Genomic DNA, 12204 nt, shown 5'->3' on the forward strand with positions numbered 1-12204 from the left:
ATAAGTTCTTGAATATAAGGTCTGCATTACCTTAAAAAATCCAGCTGCTTCAGAAGTCCAGACTTCTCTCTCTGTAAGGTTTCTGTCACTCGATACACCTCCCTGTAATGAAAAGAACAAAATATAATTATTTTAACCATGGTAACAACACTGCTAAAATGCTTCTCCCTAGGGGTATCCACATTTGAGAGTTCAGCTTCTCCAAATCTGTAGACTTCATTCTGCATGAATGGTTACTAATTTTCAAAAAGATAACCAGTATAAGGCCCACAGTACCACAGCAGTTCAAATTAGCAGAGTAAGGAGCAGAGGTTATTTTTTAAAAAATGTATAGCTTTATAATTTCTTCATCCAGAGAGCTTAATATATGCTGATACTGGCACTTGCATCATTCAGAGAAGACATACTGCTGAAATCCTTCTCACTCATGGCCACTGAAAACCATGTAACATTTTACCCAAAATTAGAATTTGTCTTGCTACTGGAACCACATGTCAGGCTCAGATATCTACATTCCCTAAAATTTATTTTCAGTTCCTGACTTTAACAGTTATGCAGCCTTAAATATTGGACATAGCGTCTCAGATTTTTACCCTAGATTTACACCATTTATCTTGACTTAATGCAACTCGGTGTCTGGCCTTACACATTTTTTGCCTTTCAGTGAAGCCTCAAGATCTTCCTGTGCACAGTCGGAACATTACACCTGCTTCAACAGCTCAGGTCTTACCAGACTGATACAGATGTTTTAAGCAACACTGCAGGTGCAGTTGAGTAGGGCTGAGCTCTAATTCCATAAAACACTATTGAATCCAATGTGCTTTGTAAATGCAGTAGTATTTTTCAGCAGTCTGACCACTGGGCAGACCACTGACCCCTGTAACTTTAAAACCAGATCATTTCATAGTCTTTGCTCTTGATCTGAAAGAGGCTTCAAAGAGGAAACAAACGACCTCGAGGAGGACTGGACTGTCTACTTCCAAAACACACATCAAACATGCAAACCTAAAAATAGTTCTTTAGCAATTATTTATCAACAAAGTTCATTATCTATACCCTCAAGAAAACGTAAATTAGTAGTAACTAAACAGGGTTTGGCACAGAGCTTAACAGAAAAAGAATATGCCATCTGATTTAATATTATCCTCTATCCTGAAATACGCCAAATAGCCACAGCTCTGAGTTACGTAGTTCATTGCTGAAATGTGTAGAATCTGGCAAGGTATGCACCAGTCTGGCATCCATGTGCTCTCCATTGGCAACAAGAGGGTTTTAGAGATCCCTGAGTACTTTTTGAAAACTATCTTCCATTAAATGGACTTCAATGAACACTTCTGCCAATTACTACAGCTTCACGGTAATGTAACTTTTGCTTTGTGTAGAATGCTGGAGCACTACAGGTAGATTGATCTGCCACTTATATGAATTGTAAAAATTTCTTCTTGAAAAATATTTTTTAATTCACAGTCAGAACCTGAAATCCAAAGCTTCTGAGCTGGAAACCCCAAAATGATGGTTCTGGATCGCCATAAGGCCTTGTGTGAATCGTGATTTAGCTGCATAAGTTACATTTTATCTTGCTGGCCAGTCTCCTTGGTCAGAAATGATGTACTAGACCTGCTTTCAATGAAGAAAACAAGCATGTCGTAGCCATCTCATAGCCAGAGTACACTCTGAGAAGCACACTCAGACTTAGCTTTGAGAGCATCTTGTGCCACAACTGTAATTTCTATAAGGATTCCCACTCATATTTCAAGACTAAGGCATACTTTTTAACCAATTAAGCTGATTTTTAATTCCAAACAGCCTCAACAAATGCAGAGTGGGGGGTGGGAGAACACTGATATTTTGAAACAGTAGCAAAAGATTCTGTAGAAGCCAGATATACTACAGAAAACATACTGAATTACTTGGGGAAAAATGTCTAAACTGCACTTGGCTTTGCTGGTGGTTTCTGCTTACGACACAAACTTAAATCACGGCACTAAATACCCTGAGAAAGAGGCTCACTGGCATGCTAAGCAAATGCACTAGAACCACTGCAGCTGAAGACTTACATTTCCTTCTCCTCATGTAGTCTTGATGCCTCTTCCTGAAGTACCTGTAACTGTTGTTGAGCCAGGCTTAGTTCATGAGATGTTCTCTCCAGGTCTCTCAGCAGCTCCTGGTTAGTCAGCTTCAGCTTGGTATTCTCTACTTTGGTTTTTTCTTTGCCACTGAGAAGTTCTGTGCATTGCTGCTCTAACTGAGATAGAAGAAAAGAGAACAGCAAGTATTATAACTAACTGAGGCATCTTGGTTTTGAGGCTTTCAATTCAAGTCTTAGAGGTCAGTTGAATACGGAAGCTATTTCTATCAAAGCCAACATATGAACAAAACACCTGGCGTTCTTCCATTGCTCTGTGTATGACAAAACCAAATCATTCCACTTGATGATTGAATTTCATCCAGTTCAAAAATGCACCAGGACAAACCACAAAAAAGGTCTTTACAGAGCAGATTAGCAATTCTTAGTTGATATTTACAACTGCTATTTTAGACAATTTCCCACAATGACAAGGCCGACACAGAGCAATTCAGAGTTCTGCCTAAAAACTGTTAGATTTAAAATCTGGTAGCTGATAAAGCTTCCCATTCCCAGTAATGTCAACAAGCAGTAACCTTTCTGCCATCTCAGCTAAATCTGCCAAGAAATGTGAATTCGAGCTTTTTTATTCACTTTAATATTCACCCCCCAAAGTATACACAAAGGAAAGATACACTTTCCCTGTTAAACAGATAACAGCATATGACAGTGGTTTCTGGTATGTAAGGAAGTTCCACCTGCTTCTCCCTGGCTAACTGAGCAACTTAAGATGACAGAGCAAAAGTTAAGTAGACTAAAATTAGCCTGCTTTGTATTAGGGAGGGCGCTGCTGACCTGAAGATAGTTAGTTTGTTTGTTTTAGTATGCATTTTAAGGGAAGTAACATGTACTAGGAGCATTACAATGATACCAGTTCAATCCTTCCCATCTGAGACACAATGGAAGATTTTGTTAGAACTCTCATTTTGCACATCCCAACAAGCAGAGCTCACCCAAACAAAAATCTGTCCTTACTGAGCTCTGCCAGTCCGTTTACGCTCTACAACACTGCTGTTGTTCTAGTCTTGGTTTTGAATGCAACCTTAAGGACCGGGTTCAAAACAAAAGCAGAAAACAATTTCTAGCTGCGATTGTGAAAGGTCTGCAACAAGAGTAGAGCAGAAGCACTTATTTCAGCAGCAGCACCAGCTTAACACGTTTGCTGAACTACAGACTCAGCAGGTTCACAGTTCATATGGAACACTGACTAGCCGGGTATCAAATTACTGCTGAGCAACATTGATTTAAATTGATAGATGACCTGGTTTTGCTTAAAACAAGACCAGTTCTCTTTTAGTGGGTTTTCCTTTCAGCTATGTCCTTCTAAGTAACTGCATTTTTCTAAAGTAGGCTGCATGTTTTTCAGACAGTGTTCACTCTGCAGCTGGTAATGCCTGGTGTTTATAGTTTTACTGAGCTAATGGTAGGAATGGTATGCAGAAAAGACTCAGGTTTATATTTTATTGCTATACCAGCTGAGGTCACTTATGTGCCATAAAGTGAGGGAGTCGAGCTTGCTGGGAGGGGTGGACAGAACAGGTGACCAAAATTGACCAGTGAGGTATTTCATGTCATCACATCATACGCAGTTTGAAGCTGGGAGATTACAAGGGTCTCAGTCTTTTTGTCCATGGCTGATGTCTGGAGAGGACCCTGCCTGTAATTCTGATCCTGGTTCCTGTCCACTGCTGACCCCAGTCCAGGACTTCCCGGTGCCTGCCCTGCAGCCACTGGCTGACGCCCACCCCCGCAGCAGCCACTCGCCACAGCTGCTGCACTGCTCCGGGAAATTCAATATTGGGTTTGTATATTTTGCGTTATTTTCTCTCATTACCAGTAGTATTAGTAATGGGCTTTTTAAAAATAACTTTCCAAGTTGTAAGTCTCTCTTTTTCCATTTCCTTAGTGGGGAGGGGGTGGTTAATAGAGAGCATCTGCCATACTTCATTGTTGCCCTGCAATAAACAGTGACAATAGATCACTTCAGTTCCTGAGCATTGATCGACAAAATAAAGTTATCTGTTCTGTGTAAAGGACCAGATGCTTCAGGTACCGGAAGACAAGACTTTCTTATCCAGAGGAGTTATTTTGGGAGAAGCAAAAAGTGATCACAGAAAGATGAACATTCAAAAAGCTTAAAAGCAACAAATTGCTGGCAGAACTCCCACTTACAGAATACTATGGCCATCTGAAAACTTACACAGAGACTGGCCTGGAAATATGACTGCAATGGTAGCCATAATCAGCCCCCAGAATGATAGATACTGATGTTAGAAATACTTACTATAAATCCTGGTGCTTACTCTCGTGAGAAAAACAATTATGCTGAAACAATGCTCACAGCAGATGCTCATAATATTTAAACCCCAGGACACAACAAGAAGAAAAAGGGTTATTTCACAGCAATACAGAGGTCTTTCCTTTCACTGTATCTACACAATCCTTTAAGTGATGCCAAACACTACTTTTAAAGCAGTGGAATAATTAATTTGGTAGAAGCTAGTATAGAACGGCATAGACCCTACAGGCTCCATCTGCTTATTGGAGCTGCAAATTGGCTCCCACGGTCATCAAGTAGATAAAAATTGATTGGGAAAGACTCACGATCCACACTCATGTTTAAGAAAATCTAGGGAGCAGAGAGAATTAACCAATTAACCCAGGCCAAGCAGAGACACAGTAGCCAGTGGAGTATATTCTCTATTTTTGACAAAAATGGGAAGAAAAACTCACAAGTTTAAAATCAAGTAAAGAACTGAGATTATCCAATAGAAGCAAATTATTGCTGAGGACAGCTATTACTATCTGTCAAAGACACATAGATTAAGCACTCTCCATGCATTCCCTTGTCCTCAGCTCAGCATCCTTCCAGCATTTTTAATATTTTTTCCCTATTTATTTCAGGTGCACGTAAAAGATGAAACACTTGTGTAGTGTTGTAAGGCTGGGGCCTGCAGAAGGCCAGTCAGTGTGGAGTCAGATCAGTATTTCAGTCACTCCAGGCAGAAGACCCTTATAAGTGAGACTCCCTCTGGCTAAATCAGCAGAAACAACACTGAAGTCATCTTGTCTGGAAGTTCCCTCTCATATTTTTTATAATAATTTCCAACACAGGAACAATTACATTGTTAAAAAAAACAACCAACCAAAAAAACCTAACAATAAAATACGCTTATTAATGAAGTTTGGGAAAAAGCATTTGTATTACTGCCAAGAGGTTCTCTCATATAATCAAGCATAGAAATTGTAATTAAACCAAGCTACCATTACTGTCTGCAAGAATGGATTTAATTATCAAAGCATGTTTCTATGCAAGAGGAGGAGATGAAAGTGACAGAGCACTCTACATAAGGCAAACATAGACAGGTGGAAGCTAACCTAGCATACATTGATATCTAGGTGAATGAAGACTAATACAAGAAAATTAGTGGGGTTGTACCATTATAAAAACAGATTTGAGGAAAGATGAGAGTCACCCTCAGAGATGATCATTAGGAATTAGAAAAATATAGGTACAAAACAATGTCTCCAACTACACTGAGTTAAGCATTCATATAAACAGGCTAGGCTATTATACCAGAAAACAAACAAACAAATGAAAAGAAAATAAAAACAAAACAAAAACAAAAAACCCCACAACAAATATTCCATATAAGATTGAAAATGGGTACCAATCAGCTGTTTGAATGACAAAGGTTTCAAATGCCATCAATCATCTGAATAAAATTATCTCGCTCATCACATCATTAGAAGTAGTAAATTCTATTTGTCCAGCACAGCTTTTTGTCCATAAAAATAAAATGGGATAGTCTAATTTTTATGATAGCATGAAGATCTTGTCCTTCAAAAGCACCCTTGTTGAAACATGCAAATTCATAAGGGAAAGGGGAAATGATAAATAATAGAAATTACAAATAAAATAGAAAACACAGTAATACTCTTAATAATAAACAATGCAAATAATTGAAAAGGAAAACATTTAATTAGATAAAAATAATGCTAATAAAAATAACACACTGCTGGTTTGACTGAAAATGGGTTAATTTTCTTCGTGCAGTTAGAAACCTTTCTTTTTCATAGCTAGCATGCTCATTATTTAGCCTTAGTTTGAGAACAAGAAGATAACACCCCAGCACAGAGCTAATGTTTTTAATTGCTCTGGTCTGAGAGCCAAGGACAGTCTGAGGGCTCTGCCCACAGAGATGGGGCAGAGCTTGACTGACATCCAGACTGATCAATGAGAGTATTCCATCATGCTTTGGATATAAGAGTGGGACCTTCCGGCTGGCTCTTCTATTATCTTTTGCTCTCTCTCTGGGGCGCAGCTGGGGGAGGTCTGTGTGGGATGTTTAGTCCAGCTTTGCCATTTTGCAGAGGCCTCTCAGCCTTTCTGCCTTTTTCTTCTCTTTTCTCTATCTGCAATACGCTTTAGGACCAGGTGTGGCTTGCTGGGACTGGCTGCTCAGTTATGGACAGAGTTTGTGAGGAATTGCCTTAAGTATCTTTTATTTCTATTTTTTACATATATATTTACTAGTAGTGTATTAGTATTTTGTTATTTTATTAAACTGTGTTTATCTCAATCAAAGTTTCTCCCTTCCCTTTTGATTCTCTCCTGTTGCGGAGGGTGGAGCAGGGGGTGAGCGAGCGGCTATCGTGGTTGTATTGCTAGCTCAGGTTAAACCACGACACACAGATATTTTTTATGTTTTCCAAGATAGACGATAGTAGATAATAGGCAATGTACACAATAATCATAAGATAAAACTTCCTGCTACTGTTATCTGTATTACTTGATTACGCCACACTTAAAATTTAGTGTAAGCCTTTGAATAGCTTGTGGTTTTTATACCAAATTTAGAACACATATATTTTAGACAACCACAGGAAAAGGGTTTTACAGAACTACTGGTTGATAACTAAGTTTTAAACATTGCTTTAAAAAAAATATTTCAATATAATCATTATAAAGTCACGATAAATAATTTCTTATATTTTTGCACTTAGCTTCAGACTAAAAATGCCTGATTTGTGTGCTCCAACAGATATATTCAAAGTATAGATTATTTCACTATAGTGCTGCAACGTGGTAAACAGCCTGCATAAAACCACATCTATTCTGATTCACAGTAGTACTGACCACAGGTAATTAACATTAGGCAGTTGATTTCAACTATGTAATGGTTCAGTCCTATATCCTTACAACCCTAACTTGCATAATTATAGCAAGGAAAAGTTTGTATCCCCTTTTACTCCTCAAGTACGGTCCTACAATTCCCATCAGCTTCAGCAGCACCTGGATTCATTCCTCAGAACAGGATCTAAAAACTACACACAACTAAGAAACAGCCCTCAAACTTCTTTTTCCTCTTCCTTCCCTTCCCCTCTTACTTCTCCCCTACTTCCCAGGACTGGCACTCCCAAGCACTTCTGCCAGGAAAGGATATTTTACATGTATTTTATATTCATATTCTAGAGAGGGAGTTGGTTTCACAGCATTCCGTTTCATCCCTTTAAATTCCAGTGCAACCTCCTTTCCCTATCTCTAGTCTTTCATTGATTGACCTTGGAGACTCTGTACACCAAGTTTACACATGCAGGAATACTCTGCTTCCCCAAGCAGGCCAGGCATTTTAAGAAGTAAAACACATCAGGCTTTAACATGGGAACTTGACAAGCTGTTACCATGTAAGAGCACCATACACTGCTATAAAACTGTTATCACAGAGAGATGTATCAGAAGCAGGTTGTTCAGGACAGGGTATTTCAAGGTCATAGTGCTGAATCATCCAAAACAAGTAAATGAGTAGTTGGTACAAGCTTTGAGCATCCCATATCATTGTTCTCTGCTCTTGGGCTGTCTGGGCATTAAGTCAGTTCCTAGCATGCTGAAGGCAGTGGAATTCTACATTTTCATAAAACTAACCTAGTACCTGAGGAAAACAACTGGAGTGTTTTTTTTTCATTTTACCATATAAAAGGAAAACTGCTTTAGAAATAGAGGGTAACATTTTTCCTAAGCACATGCATAGAAGTCTAGCAGTCATAACTCCACTTTTACATGCATTCAGGTATCTACACCCATGACACAAAAGCAACAGGTCACAGTTCAGCAGAACCACATCACACCAACTTGTATTTTTGGGACTTAAAATAGTATCTAAAGAAAATCACATGAACAAATAAAAATGATCTGGTTTTTAACTCTGAAGGATATTGGTTAATACCTGTTCCTGTTTTTGAACCAATTGTTCCAGTTCTTGTTCTTTTGACAGAAGCTTGCACTCCAGCTCTTGACCGTAGGACTGAAACCTCTTTATGTCCTGCAAAATTCAAAGAGGAAATGGATTAACAATAAAGCACAATTTCATTAGCAGGAGGAGACAGAAGGAATCAGGTATGAAAATAATAGGCAAGCTTCTCACAGTGAACATAACGAGCTACTGATAGAGCTCAGTTTAGGGATGGTACTACTCATTAATTTAGACTCTGAGCTTCTGTAAACTGGTGCAGTCCAGCAACTTCAATGACTAGAGTTGCTACATGATGTGCTGATTGCACATGAGTAGGCATCAAATCTACAAAGTGGAGGCAAAAGTCTTCTATCTTAGGCATGAGCCTTAGGAGCCCAGCCAATCTAAGTCAATTAAGCTGGCATGAATCCTCCCATTTCCAGCTACACATGCACTCATCCTCTTATACACTAGCATTCATGCTTATCTGTTGCAGCAGTGAACTGCTTCAGAGAGCTAAACAAGCACTAAAAAAAAAAAGCTAATTGCTTTCTGCACATTTGGTTTCCTGAACCAGACAACTGCTGACACAGAGAATTGATGAGAATGGAAACAACCTGGACAAATTTAAATTATTATGGGTGTCATACTGTAACTCACATTTAATGTATCAGGACTGACATGGGAGATACAGGCTACTGACACACAGCACAGCAACTCAGTTTAAAGTAAAAGAAACAATACCTGCTACTTTTAAAATCCGTCACTAACAACAATTCATCACAGATGTTCCACTGGTATAAGCAAGTGAACTGAACTTCAGGCTCTGCCATTCACTTAAAAATTATATCAATTTGTCCACTATCTAAGAATCCTGCAATCACTGGGAAATCCTAGACTTATTTGTAATTACTCCTTCAGATAATCCTCAGCTGAGACAAACTGTCAGACTTCCCCTGACTAAAATCAGGTTCTAGCAGTTTCATATCAGCTGAGAATCTGTCCTGTATCTCCACAACAGGCATCTACTGTCTGACGTCCCCAGGAAAATGCCTCTAAATAAAAATAAAAATTCCCTCAAGACAGCAGTGGTTCCTACATGCTTTTTCCTCTTCAGCAATACACATAATGGGGTAAGCAAAAGCATGTTAACTGGCTTCTTATGTGGAAGAATAAATATCCAAGTGAAAAAGATAGACTAACTGCCCCTTTTGTACAAACTCCAGTCAGCAGGGTATTAAATATCATAAATAGCTCCAATTTGTACTTATTTGCATCTTACTAATTTCTTTAAATGTATCTTCAAAGGCTGCTCTTCAGCAAAACCATAATAATTTCCCTTTTACATGGCATCAATGCATTTCTCCAGACTGTGAAGTCTATGTAAGACTTTGCATTAGAGAAAGAATTTAACAGTCAGATCTCCCCAGATCTCAAATTAGTAATACCAAGAAACAATACTTCTTGAGTGTCTGACAACCATTAGTGTGAATGCTGACTAAACTGTAAGTAGCTTCAATTGGAAGCCTTCATGAAAAAGCTTGAAAGAAATGGCTTTACCTCAAACATACAACTAATTAGGAGATCCAGGAATCATTGCTTATGGAAAAGTCTTTGGTGTCTTAGGATCTTCAATACAACTTCAGTTGTGGGCTATTAAGAGCATGTAAACAATTTCTTCCACAACAACTGCTGTCAGGCAAAGTTGCAAATCCTTTTTATCCTTCAGCTGATATACAGATTTTATATAAAGGGTTCATCTCATCCACCACTAAAAATTGCTATCAGCTTGGAATGGAAAAAACTTTAAATTTATGAGTCAGCTGATTAGGCAGCTGATTAAGGCTCTTTTTGCTCAAGCACACTCTATGTCAGGAAACAGCAAATACTTTATATATATTTGGATCACAAAAGAATCTTTTAGATATTATACTTGATTGAGAATGGAGGCAATAACTGATGGATATCCACTAATTTTGGCAACGTTTTGTGTACCATATGTTGTTTGAAACCATATACTGGTTTCATTTATATGACTGCTTTGAAGGCAACAAAAAGGCATAAGCCAGCCATGATTAGATGAGGTTCTTAAGTACATGGTTTAGAGGTGGACTTTCAGTGTTAGGTTAACGGTTGGACTCAATTATCTTAAAGGTCTTTTCCAACCAAATGATTCTGTGATTGTACTAGGCCACCCAGAGAAGCTGTGGAATCTCCATCATTTCATACTCAAACCCAATTGGACAAGTCCCTGAGCAATCTGATTTAGTTTGAAAGTTAGGAGCAGCATAGGTGCCTTCCCACCTAAATGATTCTAAGATGACTGTTTCCTGGAGCATACTGGGAGTTCTTGTTAGTTTCCTTGATTTAGGAGAAAAAACAGGGCAGAAAAACCAAAGAATAGACTATAAAACCAGTAGAGGAGTTTTAAAGAAAACTTCATAGGAAAAGAGAATTCATAGCCACGTGTTCTGGAAGCACCATGGCAGTGGAAAAAAAACCTCACCTATGTTTATTTTGCAAGTAGCTGTGGTGGATTCAGAAATTACCATCACTTGATTTATTTGTTGTTGCTCTTCAGTGAAAACTTATCTCCTTCCAAAAAGCAGAGACTGCAGAACTCAACAGGATTAGTGATGCTCTGAACAACCTCAGAGAGCATTTTTCCCAATTGTGACCAGAAGTTGGACCTGTTGCAGCATCGATAATACAATGAGGCTGTAGTTCAGTTCACTTTCAAAAGAATGCCAGCTGCTATTGTATGCCAGCCACTAAGCATAGGACATGGACACTCCTCTCATCCAACAAGTCACTTAGTTTGAAGCTGCAGGGTCTGGATCAGTACAAAAGCAGCAGAGAGGCAAATGATGGGTTTTTTTCTTATTCTGTTGTGAAACACATTTTGTGGGCTTTCATTTCACACCCAGAATGAGTATAAAACCACCGGAAGTGGCAGCAGTATCCAAGCCCACAACAACAGAGAGACACTCACTTTCAAGAGAAACTGCTCTTTCTCCTTTTTGATTTGCTGTTCCATTTCCTCATAGAGAAGCTGAATTTCTTCATCATAAGCAGCAATTTTCCTAATAAGAGATAAAAGTATACTGAGTGGGTCTTTGTACCATTACTTCAAGTCATGACTCACATAATGAGCTAAGCCCCACATTTCTGCCTTAACAAAAGACTCCAGAGAATCTTCTAGGATTAAAAACATAGAAATTTTTGTGCAGGTGAGATCACAGATTTTTTTTTTTTTTTCCTCATGGAAGGAAAGCTTCAACAACTCAAAGGTGAATAAAGCTACACATCTAATGTTTCCATATAAAAAAGATAGACTTACAAAGCTCACTTCTTCCAATAGAATATTGCAATTAATATCACTGAAGACTGATATATGAAGAATTACATTGAGCAGATGCTCTAGTTTGGGCAGAAAAAAAAGAACTATTGAAAGGGAACAAGACAGTTGCTTTGTTCTGCTACTATTCTAGTCTAGTCTAGTCTAGTCTGTTCTACTGGGTGTTTCAAAAAGGTGGACCAAATTTCAAAGCAGTATACATGGTGTTTCAAAAGGTTGGACCCAATTTGAAATCACTATATCTCTGTAACCACGAACCACTCATGAATGAAACTCACCACTTGAGAGGGCATAGAGTTTCAAATGATTACCACTAGATGCTCATTAAACTGTTCGTAGATTTTTGTGCAATCTTAACATGTTGCCATCATGAAATATACTGCTTTGAAACTGGGTCCATCTTTTTGAAACACCCTGTAGTCTAGTCTAGCCTAGTCTACTCTATTCTACTCTATGATATTCTATGTTTATTAATCCAGAAACTGAAA

At 38.5% G+C, this 12204-nt stretch overlaps 1 protein-coding gene across 2 annotated transcripts in view; it reads right to left on the bottom strand.

Annotated features, from left to right (window-relative positions):
* Window positions 1-12204, bottom strand: part of CRACR2A (calcium release activated channel regulator 2A) — a 70272-nt gene that overhangs the window by 22679 nt on the left and 35389 nt on the right. For both annotated transcript variants that reach the window (XM_065655004.1, XM_065654994.1), the window contains 4 exons: window positions 11351-11441; window positions 8353-8448; window positions 2058-2245; window positions 31-102 (listed from right to left, as the gene is read on the bottom strand). In XM_065655004.1, the coding sequence (XP_065511076.1) occupies window positions 31-102; window positions 2058-2245; window positions 8353-8448; window positions 11351-11441 (447 nt within the window). The remainder of the gene's footprint in view (window positions 1-30; window positions 103-2057; window positions 2246-8352; window positions 8449-11350; window positions 11442-12204) is intronic.

The sequence above is a fragment of the Caloenas nicobarica genome, chromosome 1, assembly GCF_036013445.1.
Source record: "Caloenas nicobarica isolate bCalNic1 chromosome 1, bCalNic1.hap1, whole genome shotgun sequence".
In the NCBI taxonomy this organism is placed as follows: domain Eukaryota; kingdom Metazoa; phylum Chordata; class Aves; order Columbiformes; family Columbidae; genus Caloenas; species Caloenas nicobarica.